The following is a 23,137-nucleotide window of genomic DNA, read 5'->3' as shown; positions in this document are numbered from 1 at the left end:
TTTATCATCTACTGAAGTCCATTTCCTTTCTCTCTCTTCATCTCTTTCTCTCTGTCTCTCCCCCAGCTATCTCTTCTCTTTCTCTCCCTTGTTTCTTTTTCTCCCCCTCTCTCTCGTTCTCCCATTTCTAAGGAAATCTAATAACAAGTTGGAAGGAACTTCCCAGTATCTGTATTCTCTAACGGCGCCACAATCATCATTAAGACAAATATAACTCTCTGGGCGCATCCCAACTGGCGCCCTATTCCCTATATACTGCACTACTTTTGACCAGGGCCTATAGGGTGTAATTTGGGACTTAACCCTCTGGGCTAAGAGAGAGACGGATGCTATGGTGTACTGAATACTTAACAGGGTCATGACCTTAAATACTTACGATCCATCGTACAGTGCTTGTAATTTGGACTAGGACACTGTCGCCGCCCCCGTGACACTGTCTCTGACACTGTCTCTGACCGATTTAACGCCCATTCAATTCCTTAACATTTGAGTCATTTAGCAGATGCTCTTATAAAACGCGACTTACAGAAGCAATTATGGATAAGTGCCTTGCTCAAAGGCACATCGGCAGATTGTTCACCTATGTAGTCAGTGCTGGGATTTGAACCAGTGACCTTTCAGTTACTGGCCCAATGCTCTCAACCTGAGGAAATGTAAAGGAAGATGATATTTTGGTATTTTTTTCATTAGTCAATTGTTGATATAGTGCCAAAATGTGTTGCATGTCAGCAATCAAGTTTTCAAGATATATAACTTTCAAAATACAGAAATACAGTGCATTCTTAAAATATTCAGACCCCTTGACTTTTTCCACTTTTTGTTACGTTACAGCCTTATTAAAAAATGATGAAAAAAAAAATCCTCATCAATTTACACACAATACCCCATAACGACAAAGTGAAAACAGTTTTTTTTAAATATTTTTTTAAATCTTTGCAAAATGAAAAGCATAAATATATTCAGACCCTCAAAATTAAGCTCAGGTGCATCCTGTTCCCATTAATCATCCTTGAGATGTTTCTACAACTTGATTGGAGTCCACTTGTGGTAAATTCAATTGATTGGACATGATTTGGAAAGGCACACACCCGCAGTTGACAGTGCATGTCAGAGCAAAAAACAATCCATGAGGTCGAAGGAATTGTCCGTAGAGCTCTAAGACAGGATTGTATCGAGGCACAGATCTGGGGAAGGGTACCAAAACATGTCTGCAGCATTGAAGGTCCCCAAGAACACAGTGGCCTCCATCATTCTCAAATGGAAGAAGTTTGGAACAATGAAGAGGTGACTCCGGGATGCTGGCCTTCTAGAAAGAAAAGAAAAAGCCATATCTCAGACTGGCCAATAAAAAGAAAATATTAAGATGGGAAAAAGAACACAGACACTGGACAGAGATGGCTTTCTCTTTGCAGCTCTGCCTAGAAGGCCAGTATCCCGGCGTCGTCTCTTAATTGTTGACGTTGAGACTGGTGTTTTGCGGGTACTATTTAAGGATATTGTGAGATGTCTGTTTCTCAAACTAGACACTCTAATGTACTTGTCCTCTTGCTTAGTTGTGCACCGGGGCCTCCCACTCCTCTTTCTATTCTGGTTAGAGTCAGTTTGCGCTGTTCTATGAAGGGAGTATGACACGGCGTTGTATGAGATCTTCAGTTTATTGGCAATTTCTCGCATGGAATAGCCTTCATTTCTCAGAACAAGAATAGACTGACGAGTTTCAGAAGAAAGTCTTTGTTTCTGGCCATTTTGAGCCTGTAATCGAACCCACAAATGCTGGTGCACCAGATACTCAACTAGTCTAAAGAAGGACAGTTTTATTGCTTCTTCAATTAGGACAACAGTGTTCAGCTGTGCTAACATAATTGCAAAAGGGTTTTCTAATGATAAATTAGCCTTTTAAAATGATAGACTTGGATTAACTTGTACAACGCGCCATTGGAACACAGGAGTGATGGTTGCTGATAATGAGCCTCTGTAATCCTACGTAGATATTCCATAAAAAATCAGTGTCTACGCTGTATTTCTGATCCATTTCATGTTAGTTTACTGGACAAAAAATTTGCTTTTCTTTCAAAAACAAGGACGTTTCTAAATGACACTAAACTTTTGAACGGTAGTGTAGACCTTTGAGTTTGAGTTTATTTTTACAGGGACAGTGCACATTAATCAACATTTCAGTAAAAGTGACGGTTTTAGCCAGCCGGCTAATTTTCAACCGCAGTCCCTGGGCAGGTTATTAAAAACAATTACAATATAGACAATCATTGAGCAGTGAGCACATGCAGAGCAACATAGGACAAGCAAGACGTAGCATACAGACAGAGCAACATAGGACAAGCAAGACGTAGCATACAGACAGAGTAACATAGGACAAGCAAGACGTAGCATACAGACAGAGCAACATAGAACAAAACAACTCTGGAATGAAAAGGCGCTGTACAATTAAAATGTATTGTTATTATACTGTATACATACACATATCTAACATCCAGAGATACTGCCTTAATCTCTAGTCTAGTATCTTTCAGTCTATGGAAGAGCCCTATATAAACACAATCAATTATTATTCATTATTAAAGGGCTACTTTTCAACCTTATTCATTATCTCCGGCACCAAACCATACGTAAAAACAGCATGGTTATAAAAGATAGGAAGAAAGGTTCGGGAAAATGCTTCTCTGTGACATCACAGGGTAGGATTAAAAGGAAGACAAACAGTGATTTTCAAAACCTGCGACGTGTTTCTAGCTAGAGGGAGGGTATTTTCTTGTTCCCCACGCCACCGTGAATGTCATAGTGTTTGAAAGTCACCGTTTTTTTAATGTTAAAACTTTGATTCCTAGTTTTTTTATAAACAAACATACTACTTTTGACCTATGGACCCTGGTCAAACGTAGGGCGTTATATAGCGAATAGGGTGCCATTTGGGATAAAGACACGGTTGAAACATCGGGTGAAATCGATATATATATGAAAATGTATCTATAACATACATACAGTAGCATGCAAATCGCTATGGTCGTGGACTTCTAGACCTCAGGTTAAGGACCAAAGACAACAGATGAGGAAATGAACCATCAAGGTTACTGCTCATTAAATGTTAGTGTGTGCGTGCGTTGTGTCTGTCATTAACTGTAATGGGGATTGTATTTTACTTCAAACTCCAGTTTTGGTAATTTTACTGAGGATGCTGACAGACTGACTGGCACCACTCAGGAAATGAATCTCCTCCTCCTTAACTCTCAAGTCTTTTCCTCATCTTGAGAGTCAATCTGGTAAGTGGAGGGGGGGGGGGGGAAGCAGAGACAGAAAGAGAGAGGGGGAGGGAGGGAGGTAACGAGAGAGATGGAGAGAGGGGGGTAAAGAGAGAGATGGAGAGAGGGGGGAAAAGAGAGAGATGGAGAGAGAGGGGGTAAAGAGAGAGATGGAGAGAGGGGGGTAAAGAGAGTGATGGAGAGAGGGGGGTAAAGAGAGAGATGGAGAAAGGGGGAGGGAGAGTGTAAGGATGTTTACCATTTCACTACTTCAGCAGCGACATTGAGGTCCGTTATTTGGACCTTTTTGAAAGAAGCGAAGAATAGGATCAGGTTGCTTTTTTGGAACAAATAGCAGTGTTTTAGTATGTAGGGAAACCAACATATCTTGAGATTTGTGGGGTTAGCTAAGTCACACACACTGTACACACTCTCCGAAGAGGCATTCTGTGGATTGTTGGCTGTGACACGTTGAATTTATTGGGTGTTGCGGGTTGCCTCAACGCCAGGATGTGGACGTGTATCACGAACTTCTTCACCTATGAGACCACCAAGTCGGTGGTGGTGAAGAGCTGGACCATCGGGATCATCAACCGCGTCGTACAGCTCCTCATCATCACCTACTTCATCGGGTCAGTACTATCGCTCCATCACTCACATTCTGGATCTCCCAGTGAGAGGAATTGGTTGAAAGACGTCTTTTCAACGTCTTTCCTTTGGAGAAACGGGAAAAAGTCTCCGCACACTTCCAGTCAGACGCACATTTCTCATTATAAAGGCTGTGCTTTATGTATTTTCAACGTCTTTTCAACGTCTTTTCAACGTCTTGTGCTTATGGAGCTGATTCTATTGTTTGTTAATTAGAATCTCTTTCAGCCCAACAAAGGGCAAGTCTTTAAAGACTCATAGATCATTCATTATTGCTCTATACGTGACAGAAAGAGAAGGGAAACTGTTATTGCTCTATACGTGACAGAAAGAGAAGGGAAACTGTTATTGCTCTATACGTGACAGAAAGAGAAGGGAAACTGTGATTGCTCTATACGTGACAGAAAGAGAAGGGAAACTGTTATTGCTCTATACGTGACAGAAAGAGAAGGGAAACTGTGATTGCTCTATACGTGACAGAAAGAGAAGGGAAACTGTTATTGCTCTATACGTGACAGAAAGAGAAGGGAAACTGTGATTGCTCTATACGTGACAGAAAGAGAAGGGAAACTGTGATTGAATGATTTTCCCATTATGTTATATCAACCCCTCTCTCTCCACCCCCCCCTCCTCTCTCTTCTTCTCTCTCCTTCTTCCTCTCCTCTCCTGCACCTCTCTCAGGTGGGTGTTTGTGCATGAGAAGGCGTACCAGATCAGAGACACGGCTATAGAGTCGTCTGTCATGACCAAAGTCAAAGGCTTTGGACTGTACAACAACCGAGTCATGGACGTAGCTGAGTACGTCACCCCCTCTCAGGTAACACACGCAAACATCTGTACTAGAGGTCGACGGATTATGATTTTTCAACGCCGATACCGATACCGAAGGAGGACCAAAAAACCAGATACCGATTAATCGGCCGATTTAAAAAGAAATGTAATTGTAATAATGGCAATTACAACAATACTGAATGAACACTTATTTTAACATAATATAACACATCAATAAAAAAACCTTTAGCCTCAAATAAATAATGAAACATGTTCAATTTGGTTTAAATAATGCAAAAACAAAGTGTTGGAGAACTAAAAGTGCAATATGTGCCATGTAAAAAAGCTAATGTTTGAGTTCCTTGCTCAGAACATGAGAACATATGAAAGTTGGTGGTTCCTTTTGACATGAGATTTCAATATTCCAAGGTAAGAGGTTTTAGGTTGTAGTTCATATAGTATTTATAGGACTATTTCTCTCTCTATACCATTTGTATTTCATATACCTTTGACTACTGGATGTTCTTATAGGCACTTTAGTATTGCCAGTGTAACAGTATAGCTTCCGTCCCTCTCCTCGCCCCAGGAACACCATCCACAACAGCCACCCTCAAAGCAGCATTACCCATCGCTCCACAAAAGCCGCGGCCCTTGCAGAGCAAGGGGAATAACTACTCCAAGTCTCAGAGCGAGTGACGTTTGAAACGCTATTAGCGCGCACCACGCTAACTAGCTAGCCATTTCACATTGGTTACAACAGCCATTAGGCTGATAGGCTCCACAAAAGCAGGTGGTTAGAGCGTTGGACTAGTTAACAGTTGCAAGGTTGAATCCCAGAGCTGACAAGGTAAAAATCTGTCTTTCTGCCCCTGAACAAGGCAGTTCCTAGGCCTTCATTGAAAGTAAGAATGTGTTCTTAATAATTGACTTGCCTAGTTAAATAAAGGTGTAAGAAAATATATTTTTTTAAATCGACTTCCAAAAATACCGATTCCCAATTGTAATGAAAACTTGAAATTGGCCCTAATTAATCGGCCATTCCGATTAATCGGTCAACTTCTAATCTGTACGTGTGCATGAGCACACACAGACACGTACTGTAGGTACCCAAGCACACACACACACAACTATTGATTATGGTCTGAGATATTTGGATTCCTTATGTGTCAGTTAGGCAAGTCAGTTAAGAACAAATTCTTATTTTCAATGACAGCCTAGGAACAGTGCCTGTTCAGAACGACAGATTTGTACCTTGTCAGCTCGGGGATATGAACTTGCAACCTTTCAGTTACTAGTCCAACGCTCTAACCACTAGGCTACCCTGCCGCCCTATTAACAAATTCCTTGCCGATTTGTTAAAAGCTCTTTAAACATCACTTAATACTTGACTAAATGGATACCAAATATTGATACTGAGGTATGTGTGGATTATGACATCAGGTTTGATGTGCTGGTCAATGGAAATGGGAGTGTTTTTGATGCTGTGTGTGTGTGTGTGTGTGTGTGTGTGTGTGTGTGTGTGTGTGTGTGTGTGTGTGTGTGTGTCTGACAGGGGGCCTCTGTGTTCTGCATCATCACTAAATTCATCACCACAGAGAACCAGGTGCAGGGATACTGTCCCGAAGTGAGACCACTCACACTTACTCTACCATTGGCCTTCTGTTGTCTCCCCCCCCATATGTTCTCTCTGTCTCTCTCTGTTTTTGTCTGTCTGTCTGTCTGTCTGTCTGTCTGTCTGTCTGTCTGTCTGTCTTTGTGTCTCTTTGTGTCTGTCTGTCTCTCTATTTTACTCTAACGTGTATTATGTGTGATGCACAGAGTGAGATGAAATACAAGTGTACGCACGACAACAACTGCACTAGGTTCCTCAACAAGCCTGGAGGAAATGGTGAGGTTCTCTACTTTTTCTGGATCAATTCACTTCCTTTTCTTATTGTCTTTCCTTCAGAGGATAGAAGATGTTACAGAATTTGCAAAACAGTTGCTTCCAGAATAATGGTTTGGTCTTTGTCATTTATTGTCCCTATCCGTCCTCCCCCTTTCTGTGTCATATATCCTTTCTTTCTTTCTTTCTTTCTGTCTTTCTTTCTTTCTGTCTTTCTTTCTGTCTCTCTCTCCCCTACCTCTCGCTCTCTTTTCCCTACCTATCTTCCTCAGGTCTTCCAACGGGCAGGTGTGTACATTTCAACGACACCCTCAACACCTGTGAGATCAGAGGCTGGTGCCCCGCGGAGATCGACTACATCAAGACGTGGGTAACCGTGTGTGTGCGTGTGTATTTGCCAAGGCAGCAGCTACTCTTCCTGGGGTCTGGCAAAATAAAGGCAGTTATATACAATTTTTAAAAAAATACAATACTAAGTGTGTGCCCTCAGGCCCATTTTCCACTAACACATATCTACAACGCAAAATCCATGTGTATGTGTGTGCATAGTGCATATGTTATCATGTGTGTGTGTGCATGTGTCTGTGCCTATGTTTGTGTTACTTCACAGTCCCCGCTTTGGAAATATTTAGGAGTAACTTATTCCTCCTACCCATTCCAAAACTAACTGCAGCTCTTTGTTACGTTTTACAGTAATTTCAGTCACTGTAGTAGCTGACGTGTATAGTGTTGAGTCATCTGCATACATAAACACACTGACCTTACTCAAAGCCAGTGGCATGTCATTTGTATTGATTGAAAAAAGCAAGGGGCCTAATCAGCTACCCTGGGGAATTCCTGATTCTACCTGGATTATGTTTGAGAGGCTTCCATTAAAGAACACACTCTGTGTTCTGTTAGACAAGTAACTCTTTATCCACATTATAGCAGTGGGTGTAAAGCATAAACACATACGTTTTTCCAGACACAGACTATGATTGATAATGTCAAAAGCTGCACTGAAGTCTAAAAAGACAGCCCCCACAATCATTTTATTATCAATTTCTCTCAACCAATCATCAGTAATTTGTGTAAGTGCCGTGCTTGTTGAGTGTCCTTCCCTATATGCATGCTGAAAGTCTGTTGTCTATTTGATTACTGTGACATAGCAATGAATCTGGTCAAACACTATTTTTTCCAGAAGTTTACTAAGGGTTAGTAACAGGCTGATTGGTTAGCTAATTGAGCCAGTAAGGGGGGCTTTACTATTCTTGGGTAGGGAATGACTTTAGCTTCCCTCCAGGCCTGAGGGCACGCGCTTTCTAGTAGGCATATGAATATGTGACAAATAGGAGTGGCAATATCATCCGCTATTATCCTTAATAATTTTCCATTCAGATTGTCAGACCCCAGTAGCTTGTCATTGTTGATAGACAACAATAATTTTTTTCACGTCTTCCACACTGACCTTACGGAATTCAAAAGTACAATTCTTGTCTTTCATAATTTGGTCAGATATACTTGGATGTGTAGTGTCAGCATTTGTTGCTGGCATGATTCAATGAATGATGGAGCCGAGTTGGCTTTTTTCCCCAAAATGTCATATCAAGGTGCTCCATCATTCTTTACATAATTTATCTTTGTTTCATAGTGTAGTTTTTTTTAAATTTAGCTTAGTCACATTATTTCTTCATTTGCAGTACGTTTCTCAATCAGTTGGGCTGCCAGACTTATTTGCCATACCTTTTGCCTCATCCCTCTCAACCACACAATTGTTTTATTCCTCATCAAACCAAGGGGATTTAACAGTTTTTACAGTCATTTTCTTAATGGGTGTGTACTTCTTAGTAACTAGAATAAGCTATTTCATAAATGTGTCAAGTGCAGCGTCTGGTTGCTCCTCAATACGCACCACAGACCAGCAAATATTATTTGCATCATCAACATATGAATCACTACAAAACTTGTTGTATGACCTCTTATACACTATATTAGGCCCAGCTTTTGGAACTTTGGTTTTCCTAGATATGACTTTTATATTGTGATCACTACATCCTATGGATTTGGATACTGCTTTAAAGCACATTTCTGCAGCATTAGTAAAGATGTGATCAATTGTTAATGAGTTCATTACTGTCCTGTTTGTAAATACCATGGTAGGTTGACTGACAACCTGAATCAGGTTGCAGGACCTGGTTACAGTTTGACGTTTTTTCTTGAGTTGGCAGTTTGATGAGTGCTAGTCAATATTTAAATCACCCAGAAAATATACTTCTCTGTTGATGTCACATACATTATCAAGCATTTCACACATATTATCCAGATACTGACTGTTAGCACTTGGTGGTCTATAGCAGCTTCCCACCAGAATGGGCTTTAGGTGAGGCAGGTGAACCTGTAGCCATATTACTTCAACAGTATTTAACATTAGATCTAAGCTTTACAGGAATGTGGTTCTTCGTATAGACTGCAACACCGCCCCCATTGGCATTTCTGTCTTTTCGGTAAACATTATAACCATGTATTGCTACCACCGTATCATCAAAGGTATTATCTAAGTGAGTTTCAGAGATAGTCAGAATATATATTTTTTATTATTTTTATTTCACCTTTATTTAACCAGGTAAGCTAGTTGAGAACAAGTTCTAATTTACAACTGCGACCTGGCCAAGATAAAGCAAAGCAGTGCGACACAAACAACAACACAGAGTTACACATGGAATAAACAAGCGTACAGTCACTAACACAATAGAAAAAAAATAAAGTCTATATACAGTGTGTGCAAATGGCGTGAGGAGGTAAGGCAATAAATAGGCCATAGAAGCGAAGTAATTACAATTTAGCAAATTAACACTGGAGTGATAGATGAGCAGATGGTGATGTGCAAGTAGAAATACTGGTGTGCAAAAGAGCAGAAAAGTAAATAAAAATAATATGGGGATGAGGTAGGTAGATCAGGTGGGCTATTTACAGATGGGCTATGTACAGCTGCAGCGATCGGTTAGCTGCTCAGATAGCTGATGTTTAAAGTTAGTGAGGGAAATATAAGTCTCCAGCTTCAGCGATTTTTGCAATTCGTTCCAGTCATTGGCAGCAGAGAACTGGAAGGAAAGGCGGACAAAGGAGGTGTTGGCTTTGGGGATGACCAGTGAGATATACCTGCTGGAGCGCATGCGTGTTGTTATCGTGACCAGTGAGCTGAGATAAGGCGGAGCTTTACCTAGCATAGACTTATAGAGGACATGTAGCGAGGGCCAGCCGACTAGAGCATACAGGTCACAGTGGTGGGTGGTATAAGGGGCTTTGGTGACAAAACGGATGGCACTGTAATAGACTGCATCCAGTTTGCTGAGTAGAGTATTGGAAGCTTTTTTGTAAACGACTTCGCCGAAGTCGAGGATCGGTAGGATAGTTAGTTTTATGAGGGTATGTTTGGCGGCGTGAGTGAAGGAGGCTTTGTTGTGAAATAGGAAGCCGATTCTAGATTTAATTTTGGATTGGAGATGTTTAATATGAGTATGGAAGGAGAATTTATAGTCTAGCCAGACACCTAGGTAATTGTAGTTGTCCACATATTTTAAGTCAGAACCGTCCAGAGTAGTGATGCTAGTCGGGCAGGCGGGTGCGGGCAGCGAACGGTTGAAAAGCACGCATTTGGTTTTTATTAGCGTTTAAGAGCAGTTGGAGGCCACGTAAGGAGTGTTGTATGGCATTGAAGCTCGTTTGGAGGTTAGTTAACACAGTGTCCAAAGAAGGGCCAGATGTATACAGAATGGTGTCGTCTGCATAGAGGTGGATCAGGGAATCACCCGCAGCAAGAGCGACATCGTTGATATATACAGAGAAAAGAGTCGGCCTGAGAATTGAACCCTGTGGCACCCCCATAGAGACTGCCAGAGGTCTGGACAACAGGCCCTCCGATTTGACACACTGAACTCTATCTAAGAAGTAGTTGTGAACCAGGCGAGGCAGTCATTTGAGAAACCAAGGCTGCCGATAAGAATGCGGTGAGTGACAGAGTCGAAGGCCTTGGCCAGGTCGATGAAGACAGCTGCACAGTACTGTCTTTTATCGATGCTGGTTATGATATCATTTAGGACCTTGAGCGTGGCAGAGGTGCACCCGTGACCAGCTCGAAAACCAGATTGCACAGCGGAGAAGGGATTCGAAATGGTCAGTGATCTGTTTATTAACTTGGCTTTCGAAGACTTTAGAAAGGCAGGGCAGGATGGTTATAGGTCTATAACAGTTTGGGTCTAGAGTGTCACCCCCTTTGAAGAGAGGGATGACCGCGGCAGCTTTCCAGTCTTTAGGGATCTCGGACGATACGAAAGTGAGGTCCATGAATGACATGAATGTCATCTGTTGCAAGCAAGTTATTGACTTCATGGACCTTGTTTCTCAGGCTGCATATGTTAATATGGGCTAATTTTATAACTTTTCTGGGTTGCTTGATTGTTTTTAATGCTTTACTGGGAAGCTTATCAGAAGTAGATTTGATAGTGCAGGGTGAGCTGCACAAAGTGGTCTTCCTACTAGGGTACACCGCTTCAAGGCTAACAGTGTAACTCTGGTTCATAGGCTCATGATTACTGCATCCAATAGCTGTAGGGTTAACAAAGGTATTCAGGGCAATTAGGGGGACATAAATTAATTTACTTACATTGTGTCTGCCAATGCCTTTATGATAATGTACATTTAATGCAGCATTATGACATCTCAATGGTAGGGATTAGCTGAGCTGGTCTTGGGTCATTGATAAGTCATTGTTTCAACGCAGCCTTGAAATGCAGGAGCCAATATGATTCGGATGGACTCCGTCATTCCTGTAGTATCTTCTGTTTCCAGAAGGTGTCAAAGTTATCTATAAAAGTGACTCAAGCAGAGCTACAATAATATTTTTGCCAGATGTGTAAGGCCAGTAGCCTGCTGAATCTTTCACACCCAACGATGGTACTGGTCCTGAAACGATTGGCTGTTCTTTTGAGTTTTTTAATGCTAAAATCATGTCCTGTATTCGTGCTCCTGGGTAGCACAGGGTTTTTGCCTTGGGAACCAAGATGTTTCATAAAGCTGCTTATGGTGACAGCTGGCGATGTCTCTCACGCAGTCTCACAGTCTGATGAGGGTGGGAGCTCCGAGAATCTGAACTTGAGGTAGAAGCCACCGGAGAGGGAGACAGAACAGAGGATGAAGACCCAGGTACCTCCGGATCCGATCTTGAATGGGAAGCCCCCAAGGAAGAAGGTGCCGGAACCTCTGGATCCAGGGCGGCAAAGCTGTTTCTGGTCTGTGTCAGGTCCGGGCTCAACATCTCCAAGAAGACCCCTGTTGCCAGAGGACGCTGTCTTCGACTTCCACGTCGGGTGATGTATCTACATGGCTGGTTGGTTGGGTCGAGAACAGCTCTGTTCTCCAGGGAAGGGGGAGACACCTTCGGGGATGGAACCCTGCTGAGCACCGGCCAGTCAGCTGTGGAGAGCCAACACCGCGGCGACAATTCCAAATCACATTTATTATTCACATACACGTGATATGTTATTGCGGTTGAAGCGAAACGCTTGTGCTTCTAGCTACGACAGTGCAGTAATATCTTACAAGTAATATCTAACAAATTACACAACATATACCCAATACACACAAATCTAAGTAGGAATGAATTAAGACTATATACATATGGACGAACGATGTCAGAGCGGAACGTACCAAGATACAGTAGGATAGTATAGAATACAGTATATACATATGAGATGAGTAATACAAGATATGTAAACATTATTAAGTGAATGAGATACAGTAGAACAGTACAGAAAACTGTATATACAGTTGAAGTCGGAAGTTTACATACACCTTAGCCAAATACATTTAAACTCAGTTTTTCACAATTCCTGATATTTAATCCTAGTAAATATTCCCTGTCTTAAGTCAGTTAGGATCACCATTTTATTTTAAGAATGTGAAATGTCAGAATAATAGTAGAGAAAATTATTTAATTCAGCTATTTCTTTCATCACATTCCCAGTGGGTTAGAAGTTTACATACACTCAATCAGTATTTGGTAGCATTGCCTTTAAATTGTTTAACTTGGGTCAAATGTTTTGGGTAGCCTTCCACAAGCTTCCCACAATAAATTGGGTGAATTTTGGTCCATTCCTTCTGACAGAGCTGGTGTAACTGAGTCAGTTTGTAGGCCTCCTTGCTCACACACGCTTGTTCAGTTCTGCCCACACATTTTCTATAAGCTTGAGGTCAGGGCTTTGTGAGGGCCACTCCAATACCTTGATATTGTTGTCCTTAAGCCATTTTGCCATTTTGCATGGAAGTATGCTTGGGGGTCATTGTCCATTTGGAAGACCCATTTGCGACCAAGCTTTTACTTCCTGACTGATGTCTTGAGATGTTGCTTCAATATATCCACATCATTTTCCAGCCTCATGATGCCATCTATTTTGTGAAGTGCACCAGTCCCTCCTGCAGCAAAGCACCCCCACAACATGATGCTGCCACCCCCGTGCTTCATGGTTGGGTTGGTGTTCTTCGGCTTGCAAGCTTGCCCCTTTTTCCTCCAAACATAACGATGGTCATTATGACCAAACAGTTCCATTTTTGTTTCATCAGACCAGAGGACATTTCTCCAAAAAGTACGATCTTTGTCTCCATGTGCAGTTGCAAACCGCAATCTGGCTTTTTTTATGGTGGTTTTGGAGCAGTTCTTCCTTGCTGAGTGGCCTTTCACGTTATGTCGATATAAGACTTGTTTTACTGTGGATATAGATACTTTTGTACCTGTTTCTTCCAGCATCTTCACAAGGTCCTTTGCTCTTGTTCTGCAGATTTGCACTTTTCACACCAAAGTACGTTCATCTCTAGGAGACAGAACAAGTCTAATTCCTGAGAGGTATGATGGCTGTGTGGTCCCATGGTGTTTATACTTGCGTACTATTGTTTGTACAGATGAACGTGGTACCTTCAGGCGTGTGGAAATTGCTCCCAAGGATGAACCAGATTACACCTCCAATTGACTAAAATGATGTCAATTAGTCTATCAGAAGCTTCTAAAGCCATGACATAATTTTCTGGAATTTTCCAAGCTGTTTAAATGCAGTCAACTTAGTGTATGTAAACTTCTGACCCACTGGAATTGTGATACAGTGAATTATAAGTGAAATATTCTGTCTGTAAACAATTGTTGGAAAAATTACTTGTGTCACGCACAAAGTAGATGTCCTAACCGACTTGCCAAAACTATAGTTTGTTAACAAGACATTTGTGGATTGGTTGAAAAACTAGTTTTAATGACTCCAACCTAAGTGTATGTAAACTTCCGACTCCAAATGTACACACGAGATGAGTTATGCCCGATATGTAAACATTATTAAAGTGACGCGTGTTCCATTCCACCAGAACAGAGCGGCGTCCGGCTACTGGGGTGGAAGAAAAATGAAAAAGTACAAGGGAGTGGATTCCCCAGTAGCTTGTGTAGGTTTGCTACTTGCTTGCTAAGAGTAGCCACTTCGCTCCTATAGTCCTCCGCAAGCAAGCAGTTGCTGCATTGAAAGTCAGCGTGGTCCACGTTGTCCTGGAACAAAGCAAAGGTAAACACAGCTCCTGCAGCACTGGAAACGTTCAATAGCGACCTCAATTTGAGACCGCCGAGCCAGCTAGTCTAGCTCGGCTTCCATGTCTCTAGCCCTCTGCGGAATCCTGAGGGATCCTGGGACAGACAGCAGCGCTCCGAGCAACTAAGCCCCAACAGAGCCGCAGGATCCAAAATCAAACAAAAGTATATAAAAACACTGACAGCTTTACAAAAACAATAAACCGAGATCTCTCGTTCAGATGAATGAACACAGTTTTCTTTCTGACCTTCCCTCAGGCATCCTATGATGGAGGTGGAGAACTTTACCATCTTCATCAAGAACAGCATCCGTTTCCCCCTCTTCAACTTCACCAAGTGAGGAGGATGATGATGATGATAATGATGTTGATAATGATGTTGATGACGATGATGACAAAGATAATCATGTTACAACTCTAACTGGTCCCCTGTCTCTCCTGTGTTTATGTGTGTGTGTGTGTGCGCATCTCAGGGGTAACTTCCTGCCCACCATCACCCCTCAGTACATCAAGGCGTGTAACTTTGACCATGAGAACAACACCTACTGTCCCATCTTCAGGGTGGGGGATGTCATCCGCTATGCACACCAGAACTTCACCACGCTGGCACAGAAGGTATGGTGGTTCACTCCCAGGTATATATCCATACTAGTATATTAACTTGACATACAGTGCATTCAGTAAGTATTCAGACCCCTTCACTTTTTCCACATTTTGTTATGTTACAGCCTTATTTTTAAACGAATTAAATTGTTATTTTCCCTCATCAATCTGCACAAAGCAAAAACAGGCTTTTGGATTTTTTTGTCAATTTTTTAAAAATATAAACACCTGAAATATCACATTTACATAAGTATTCAGACCTTTTACTCAGTACTTTGTTGAAGCACATTTGGCAGTGATTACAGCCTCAAGTCTTCTTGGGTATGATGCTACAAGCTTGGCACACCAGTCTTTGAGGAGTTTCTCCCATTCTTCTCTGCAGATCCTCTCAAGCTCTGTCAGGTTGGATGAGGAATGTCACTGCACAGCTATTTTCAGGTCCCTCCAGAGATGTTTGATAGGGTTCAAGTTTGGGCTCTGGCTGGGCCACTCAAGCCACTTCTAAGTTGTCTTGGCTGTTTGCTTAGGGTAATTGTCCAGTCCTGAGCAGAGGTCCTGAGCAGTCTGGAGCAGGTTTTCTTCAAGGATCTCTGTAGTTTGCTCAGTTCATCTCCCAGTCCCTGCCACTGAAAAACATCCCTACAGCATGATGCTGCCACCACCATGTTTTACCGTAGGGATGGTGCCAGGCCAAAGAATTCAATCTTGGTTTCATCAGACCAGAGAAGCTTGTCTTTTTAGGTGCCTTTTGGCAAACTCCAAATGGGCTGTCATGTGCCTTTTACTGAGGAGAGGCTTCCGTCTGGCCACATAAAGGCCTGATTGGTGGAGTGCTGCAGAGATGGTTGTCCTTATGGAAGGTTCTCCCATCTCCACAGAGGAACTCTGGGGCTCTGTCAGAGTGACCATCGGGTTCTTGATCACCTCCCTGACCAAGGCCCTTCTCCCCTAATTGCTCAGTTTGGCCCGGGTGTCCAGCTATAGGAAGAGTCTTGGTGGTTGCAAACTATTTCCTTTTAAGAATGATGGAGGCCACTGTGTTCTTGGGGACCTTCAATGCTGCAGAAACGTCTTGGTACCCTTTGGTACCCTCGGAGCTCTATGGACAATCCCTTCGACCTCGTTGCTTGGTTTTTGTTCTGACATGCTCTGTCAACGGTGGGACCTCATATAGACAGGTGTGTGCCTTTCAAAATCATGTCCAATCAATTGAATTTACCACAGGTGGACTTCCAATCAAGTAGTATAAACATCTCAAGGATAATCGATGGAAACATGATGCACCTGAGCTCAATTTCGAGTTTCATAGCAAAGGGTCTGAATACTTATGTAAATAAGGTACTTCTGTTTTTTAAAAATATATATAAATTTACAACATTTTTTGTTTTGTCATTGTGGTTATTGTGTGTAGATTGAAGAGGGGGGGGGGGAAAGATTTGATCCATTTTTGAATAAGGCTGTAATGTAACAAAATGTGTAATGAAGGAAGGGGTCTGAATACCTTCTGAATGCACTGCATTACCATCACTGAACGTCGGCGGCACCTTAATTGGGGCGAACAGGTTCTTATTCATGACTGGAGTGGAATCAGTGGAGTGGTAACAAATACATCAAACACGTGGTTTCCAGGTGTTTGATGCCATTTCAGTTGCTCCGTTCCGGCCATTATTAGCAGCCTCCTGTGATTTCTATCCACAGCTATTTCCATCCATACTAAGTATTTTTATATACTCACATATTATGCTCTCTTTCTCTCTTTTCCCTACCCGTCGGCTGTATTCACTCCTTCCCCTTTAGGCTACATTCAAATGCTGTCTTTTTCCCACTCTCATAAAGTAACAAATGAGAGAGATTTTCTAAATGTATGTCAACCCCTTCCTACAGGGAGGGGTGATAGGTATAAAGATTGGCTGGATGTGTGACCTGGACCAGTCAGAGGATGAGTGTAACCCTTCCTACTCCTTCACGCGGCTGGACGCCATGTCGGAGAAGAACAGCGTCTCCCCCGGGTACAACTTCAGGTAGCCATGACCTCTGACCTCTAACCTCTGGCCTTTGGAGAGTGAGCCCCGTAGAGATACATAGAGATATCTTGATGAATATAACCAGTTTTTGCATGGACATTGCCATTGAGGGCTTACACCATTTTAAAGTACCGGTAGTCAAATGGGTGGGGATTCCTATGGGTTGGGAGTGATCAGTCAATGATCAGAGCATCGTCTTCTTCTTCAAACTGGGTTGCCTATGGGTAGTAAATGGCTTTAAGCTAGATCAGTGATTTTACCGTGGCACAACTTGATGGAAGAAAAATGAGGTCTGACACCTAAAATGTCCCTATTAATTGATTTAGTGTAAATTAACTCTGTCTTATCTGATCCAAACTGCAAGTCATCTACTTCTGTGACAAACATATTTATAGATTAAATTGGGTTTATTTGAACTATTTTCATAGTTCCTTATTCTTGATGATACATTTTTCTGATACCCCTTAATGAGCACCCCGCGAAAATGTGCTGGAAGGATTTTTTTTGTAGCTCTGATAAAATAGATCATTCATTTTGAAAGGGTTGGGTTTAGAGACATTGGTTTTCTGCATTGTAAAGGTGCAACCAGGAACACAAAACCATGCTCCATATCTTTCTATGGCAGAGGCTGTGGTACAGGTAAGCCTAATCAGACGTGCATGTGCTAATGGTTCTCAGTCACAGGCAAAGTAAAATTATAAAAAATGACTTTGCTCCTGATGCGTGACCTTCAAATGATACAAAGGTAACAACAGCCTGAGCACATGGGACTTGAAACAATGTGCCATTCAATGTATTATCTGAGCGGCACTGGTGCTCCCAAGACAGAATTCCATGTGCATTTCACAGGTCACGTATATTCAAAAAATGTTGTGTTCAAAAAATTATCCAGATTAGGAAAAGTTTCGCGGCATACCTGAGTTCCTCAAGGCTCACCAGTTGAAGACCACTGAGCTAGATCACCACCTAGTGGCTACAACAAATGAATGACACGCAAGATTTGGTTCAGGACTCAGGGAGGAGGTAAGGGCACTCGGAGTGTGTTGTGAGGAAAACAACCTCTCACTCAACGTCAATAAAACAAAGGAGAGGATCGTGGACTTCAGGAAACAGCAGAGGGAGCACCCCCCTATCCACATCGACGGGACAGTAGAGGAGAAGGTGGAAAGTTGAAAGTTATTCTGCGTACACATCACAGACAAACTGAAATGGTTCACCCACACAGACAGAGTGGTGAAGAAGAGGCTGAAGAAATTTGGCTTGTCACCTAAAACCCTCGCAAACTTTTACAGATGCACAATTGAGAGCATCATGTCGGGCTGTATTACCGCCTGGTACGGCAACTGCACCGCCCTCAACCTCTCCAGAGTGTGGTGCAGTCATGGGTCAGACCACAATTCCAGTGGATCAGAAGTTTACATACACTAAGTTGACTGTGCCTTTAAACAGCTTGGAAAATTCCAGAAAATTATGTCATGGCTTTAGAAGCTTCTGATAAGCTAATTGACATCATTTGAGTCAAATGGAGGTGTACCTGTGGATGTATTTCAAGGTCTCCCTTCAAACTCAGTGCCTCTTTGCATCATGGAAAAATCAAAAGAAATTTCAGAAAAATAATTGTCTGGTTCAAGTCTGGTTCATCCTTGGGAGCAATTTCCAAACGCTTGAAGGTACCACGTTCATCTGTACAAACAATAGTATGCAAGTATAAACACCATGTGTGTAACGACTCTCCTCTTCGTCTGATGATGAGGAATAGGAATCATCGGACCAACACGCAGCGTGGTAAGTGTTCATCGTAGATTTAATGAAATGAACTGAACACTGAATGACAAAAACAACAAAAGAGAATGAACGAGACCGAAACAGTTCTGTCTGGTACAGAATACAAAGACAGAAAACAACTACCCACAAACACAGGTGGGAACAGGCTACCTAAGTATGGTTCTCAATCAGAGACAACGATTGACAGCTGCCTCTGATTGGGAACCATACCAGGCCAAACACATAGAATTCCCACCCCAACTCACGCCCTGACCAAACCAAAATAGAGACATAAAAAAGGAACTAAGGTCAGGACGTGACAATGGGACCACACAGCCGTCATAACGCTCAGGAAGAAGACGCGTTCTGTCTCCTAGAGATGAACGTACTTTGGTGCGAAAAGTGCAAATCAATCCCAGAACAACAGCAAAGGACCTTGTGAAGATTCTGGAGGAAACAGGCACAAAAGTATCTATATCCACAGTAAAACGGAGTCCGATATTGACATAACCTGAAAGGCTGCTCAGCAAGGAAGAAGCCACTGCTCCAAAACCGCCATAAAAAAGCCTGACCACGGTTTGCAACTGCATATAAAGGCAAAGATCGTACTTTTTGGAGAAATGGCCTCTGGTCTGATGAAACAAAAATAGAACTGTTTGGCCATAATGACCATCGTTATGTTTGGAGGAAAAAGGGGGAGGCTTGCAAGCCGAAGAACACCATCCCAACCATAAAGCACAGGGGTGGCAGCATCATGTTGTGGGGGTGCTTTGCTGCAGGAGGGACTGGTGCACTTCACAAAATAGATGGCATCATGAGGATGGAAAATTATGTGGATATATAGAAGCAACATCTCAAGACATCAGTCAGGAAGTTAAAGCTTGGTCGCAAATGGGTCTTCCAAATGGACAATGACACTAAGCATACTTCCAAAGTTGAGGCAAAATGGCTTAAGGACAACGAAGTCACAAAAGATATTGGAGCGGCCATCACAAAGCTCTGACCTCAATCCTACAGAAAATGTGTGGGCAGAACTGAAAAAGCGTGCGCGAGCAAGGAGGCCTACAAACCTGACTCAGTTACACCAGCTCTGTCAGGAGGAATGGGCCAAAATTCACCCAACTTATTGTGGGACGCTTGTTAAAGGCTACCTGAAATGTTTGACCCAAGTTGAACAATTTAAAGGCAATGCTACCACATTTTTATTGAGTGTTTGTAAACTTCTGACCCACTGGGAATGTGATGAAAGAAATAAAAGCTGAAATAAATAATTCTCTCTGCTATTATTCTGGCATTTCACATTCTTAAAATAAAGTGGTGATCCTAACTGACTTAAGACAGGGAATTTTATGTCAGGATTAAATGTCAGGAATTGTGAAAAACTGAGTTTAAATATATTTGGCTAAGGTGTATGTAAACTTCCGACTTCAACTGTAGGTGCTCTTTTTGTCCAGGTGGAAAAGGGCAGTGTGGAGTGCGGTTAAGATTGCATCATCCGTGGATCTGTTGGGGCGGTATGCAAACTGGAGTGGGTCTAGGGTATCCAGGAGGATGCTGTTGATGTGAGCCATGACCAGCCTTTCAAAGCACCTCATGGCTACCGGCGTGAGTGCTACAGTGTGGTAATCATTTAGGCAGGTTACTTTCGCTTCCTTGGACACAGGGACTATAGTGGTCTGCTTGAAACATGTAGGTATTACAGACTCAGTCAGGAGAGGTTGAAAATGTCAGTGAAGACACTTGCCAGTTGGTCCGCGCATGCTTTGAGTACATGTCCTGGTAATCCATCTGGCCCTGCGGCTTTGTGAATGTTGACCTGTTTAAAGGTCTTGCTCACATCGGCTACCGAGAGCGTTATCACATAGTCATGAAGAACAGCTGGTGCTCTCGTGCATGCTTCAGTGGTGCTTACCTCGAAGCGAGCATGAAAGGTATTTTGCTCGTCTGGTAGGCTCGCGTCACTGGGAATCTCGCATCTGGGTTTCCCTTTGTAGTCCGTAATAGTTTTCAAGCCCTGCCGGTGTAGTAGGATTCAATCTTAATCATTTATTGACACTTTGCTTGAGGGCATGAGGGCATAGCAGGATTTCATATAGCCATCCGGATTTGTATCCCGCTCCTTGAAAGTGGCAGCTCTAGCCTTTAGCTAGATGCGGATGTTCAATGGCTTCTGGTTGGGATAGGTACGTACGGTCACTGTGGGAATGCACTTATTGATGAAGCCAATGACTGAGGTGGTATACTCCTCAATACCATTCGATGAATCCCAGAACATATTCCAGTCTGTGCTAGCAAAACAGTCCTGTAGCGTAGCATCCGCACCATCTGACCACATTCGTATTGAGCGAGTCACTGGTACTTCCTGTTTTAGTATTAGCTTGTAAGCAGGAATCAATCTTCTTTCATATCAGCACCAGCTGTTATTGACAAAGACACACACCCCCACCCCTTGTCTTACCAGATGTAGCTTCTCTGTTCTGCCGGTGCATTGAAAATCCCTCCAGATCTATAATGTCTGTCGTCGTTCAGCCATGACTCGGTGAAACTTAGGATATTACAAGTCTTAATATCCCGTTGGTAGGATAATTGTAATCGTAGGTCATCCATTTTATTTTCCAATGAATGCATGTTAGCAAGTAGAATTGATGTTAATGGGAGTTGTCGCTCGCCTACGGATTCTCAAAAGGCAGCCTGATCTGCGTCCTCTTTTCCTACGTCTTTTCTTCAAGCCAATGACGTGGACCTGGGCCTTCTTCCTGGGAGAGCAGTATATCCTTCTCGTTGGACTCGTTAGAGGAAAAAGCTTCTTCCAGTCTGTGTTGTGTAATTCCAGTTCTGATGTCCAGAAGTTATTTTCGGTCATAAGAGACAGTAGCACCAACATTATGCACAAAATAAGTTACGAACAATGCAAAAAAAAATAACAAAATAGCACAATTGATTACGGGCATGTAAAACGTCAGCCATCCTCTTCGGCGCCATTTTCCAAAATCGAAAGAAAATTATGTACATTTTACTCCATACATTTTTCCTGGCAACCAAAAGTACTCGTTGCATTTGGAATGCTTAGCAGGACAGGACAATTGTCTAATTCAGACTCTTATCAATAGAACATCCCTGGTCATCCCTACTGCCTCTGATCTGGCGGACACACTAAACACATGCTTTGTTTGTAAATAAGGACTCGGGGTAGGATTAACTGTCAACCCATGTCCTTACACTCTGTCCATGTTGTGCTGATAGGTATGCTAAGTACTACAAGATGGACAATGGGACAGATTACCGTACTCTGCTGAAGGCCTATGCCATCAGGTTTGATGTGCTTGTCAATGGAAATGTGAGTGATTTCAATTTGTGCGTGTGAAAACATGTCTGTGGTTTGCATGAGTCTAATTGCCTATGTGGGTCCATGACTGTTCTACATATATGTGTTGTTAGATGGGGGGGGGTCGTGTGTGTGTTTACTTCTGTAAAGTACTTAACTTGTTTCTTACAGGCAGGGAAGTTTAACATGATCCCGACTCTGATCAACATGGTAGCTGCCTTTACGTCAGTTGGAGTGGTGAGCCCTTCTATTCAGTTTCTACTTTCTATCCACACCGTCTCTTGGCTAGTTTTAAATTAAAACATGTCCTTTCCACCTTCAGTCTCTTAACTTTGTAATAATATTATCCACAGTCTCTTTTAGGCTAGTTTGAAAATGTCTCTGTGCCGTGTGTGTTCCTGTCACGCCAACTGAAGTTATTTCCAGGAAAATAAAGTTATTCTTATTTTCTACTCTCTTCTCCTTTCTTCTCTCCTCTCGTCTCCTCATTTCTTCAATTCCTTTCTATTCTATTTTAAAACCTTGTTTTTTTTTCTCTGCCTTGGATTGGTTGCAGGGCACCGTGCTTTGTGACATCATACTCTTGAACTTTCTGAAGGGAGCAGAGCAATACAAGGCCAAGAAGTTTGAGGAGGTAAAGTTTGAGGCAAGACACCAACCCTGCTTACTGTGATATAGATATTTCTCTTAATAACCAGTGTCAGCCTTTGCAAGCCTGGGGCCGCATCTCAGAGTAGGAGTGCTGATCTAGGATCAGCTCACCCCTGTCCCATTACCTTATTCATTGTAATCTAAAAGGAAAGACTGATATTAAATCAGTAAGCCTTCTCTGAGAAGTTGATACATACAGCCCAGAGGAATAGTTTAAACTAAGTGGCAAATCCTAACTTCCACTTAAATCCTGCATTGATACCAACTGGAGACTAAGTGAAAATGTGCTCCTGATGTTCTTCAAGTGTATACAATTCAATAAAGTAATCTCATCTCTCTCTCTCCCCCAATCTACCATTACTCCATTAGGTATCAGACACGCAGATCGAGAACTCCTTATCCAGCAATGGGCTCTATCGGAGTAGGGAGTTCATTGGAGTAGAGAAACAGTCAAACGACTCAGGGGCCTTTTCCATTGGGCAATACGGCTAACGGATAGCCAATAGAATGGAGTGTTTGAGGGGAAAGGGGTTGGGTGGTGGCAATTTGGGACGTTTGGTTGCAAATGTAGGTTTAGGGTGATATTGCCCATAGACCCTAATCTTGGATCAGTTTA

At 42.4% G+C, this 23,137-nt stretch overlaps 1 protein-coding gene across 1 annotated transcript; it reads left to right on the top strand.

Annotated features, from left to right (window-relative positions):
* Positions 1-3,764: 3,764 nt before the first annotated feature.
* Positions 3,765-23,013, top strand: LOC139374144 (P2X purinoceptor 3-like). Its single transcript, XM_071115148.1, has 12 exons — positions 3,765-3,886; positions 4,584-4,719; positions 6,226-6,297; positions 6,492-6,561; positions 6,831-6,924; positions 14,414-14,491; positions 14,628-14,769; positions 16,642-16,778; positions 21,789-21,882; positions 22,042-22,107; positions 22,427-22,504; positions 22,891-23,013. The coding sequence occupies exons 1-12, from the start codon at positions 3,765-3,767 to the stop codon at positions 23,011-23,013; spliced, it is 1,212 nt and encodes a 403-aa protein (XP_070971249.1).
* Positions 23,014-23,137: the final 124 nt, after the last annotated feature.

Source organism: Oncorhynchus clarkii, chromosome 19 (assembly GCF_045791955.1).
Source record: "Oncorhynchus clarkii lewisi isolate Uvic-CL-2024 chromosome 19, UVic_Ocla_1.0, whole genome shotgun sequence".
In the NCBI taxonomy this organism is placed as follows: domain Eukaryota; kingdom Metazoa; phylum Chordata; class Actinopteri; order Salmoniformes; family Salmonidae; genus Oncorhynchus; species Oncorhynchus clarkii.
Note: the sequence above shows the minus strand (reverse complement) of the source record. Positions and strands in the feature narration are given on the sequence as shown.

Excerpts from the sequence above, each read along its gene's own strand:
- LOC139374144 (XM_071115148.1), top strand. The coding sequence starts at position 3,765 with ATGTGGACGTGTATCACGAACTTCTTCACCTATGAGACCACCAAGTCG. Across the intron at positions 3,887-4,583 it reads ATCATCACCTACTTCATCGG|GTGGGTGTTTGTGCATGAGA; the intron begins GTCAGTACTATC and ends CACCTCTCTCAG. Across the intron at positions 14,492-14,627 it reads CCCCTCTTCAACTTCACCAA|GGGTAACTTCCTGCCCACCA; the intron begins GTGAGGAGGATG and ends TGCGCATCTCAG.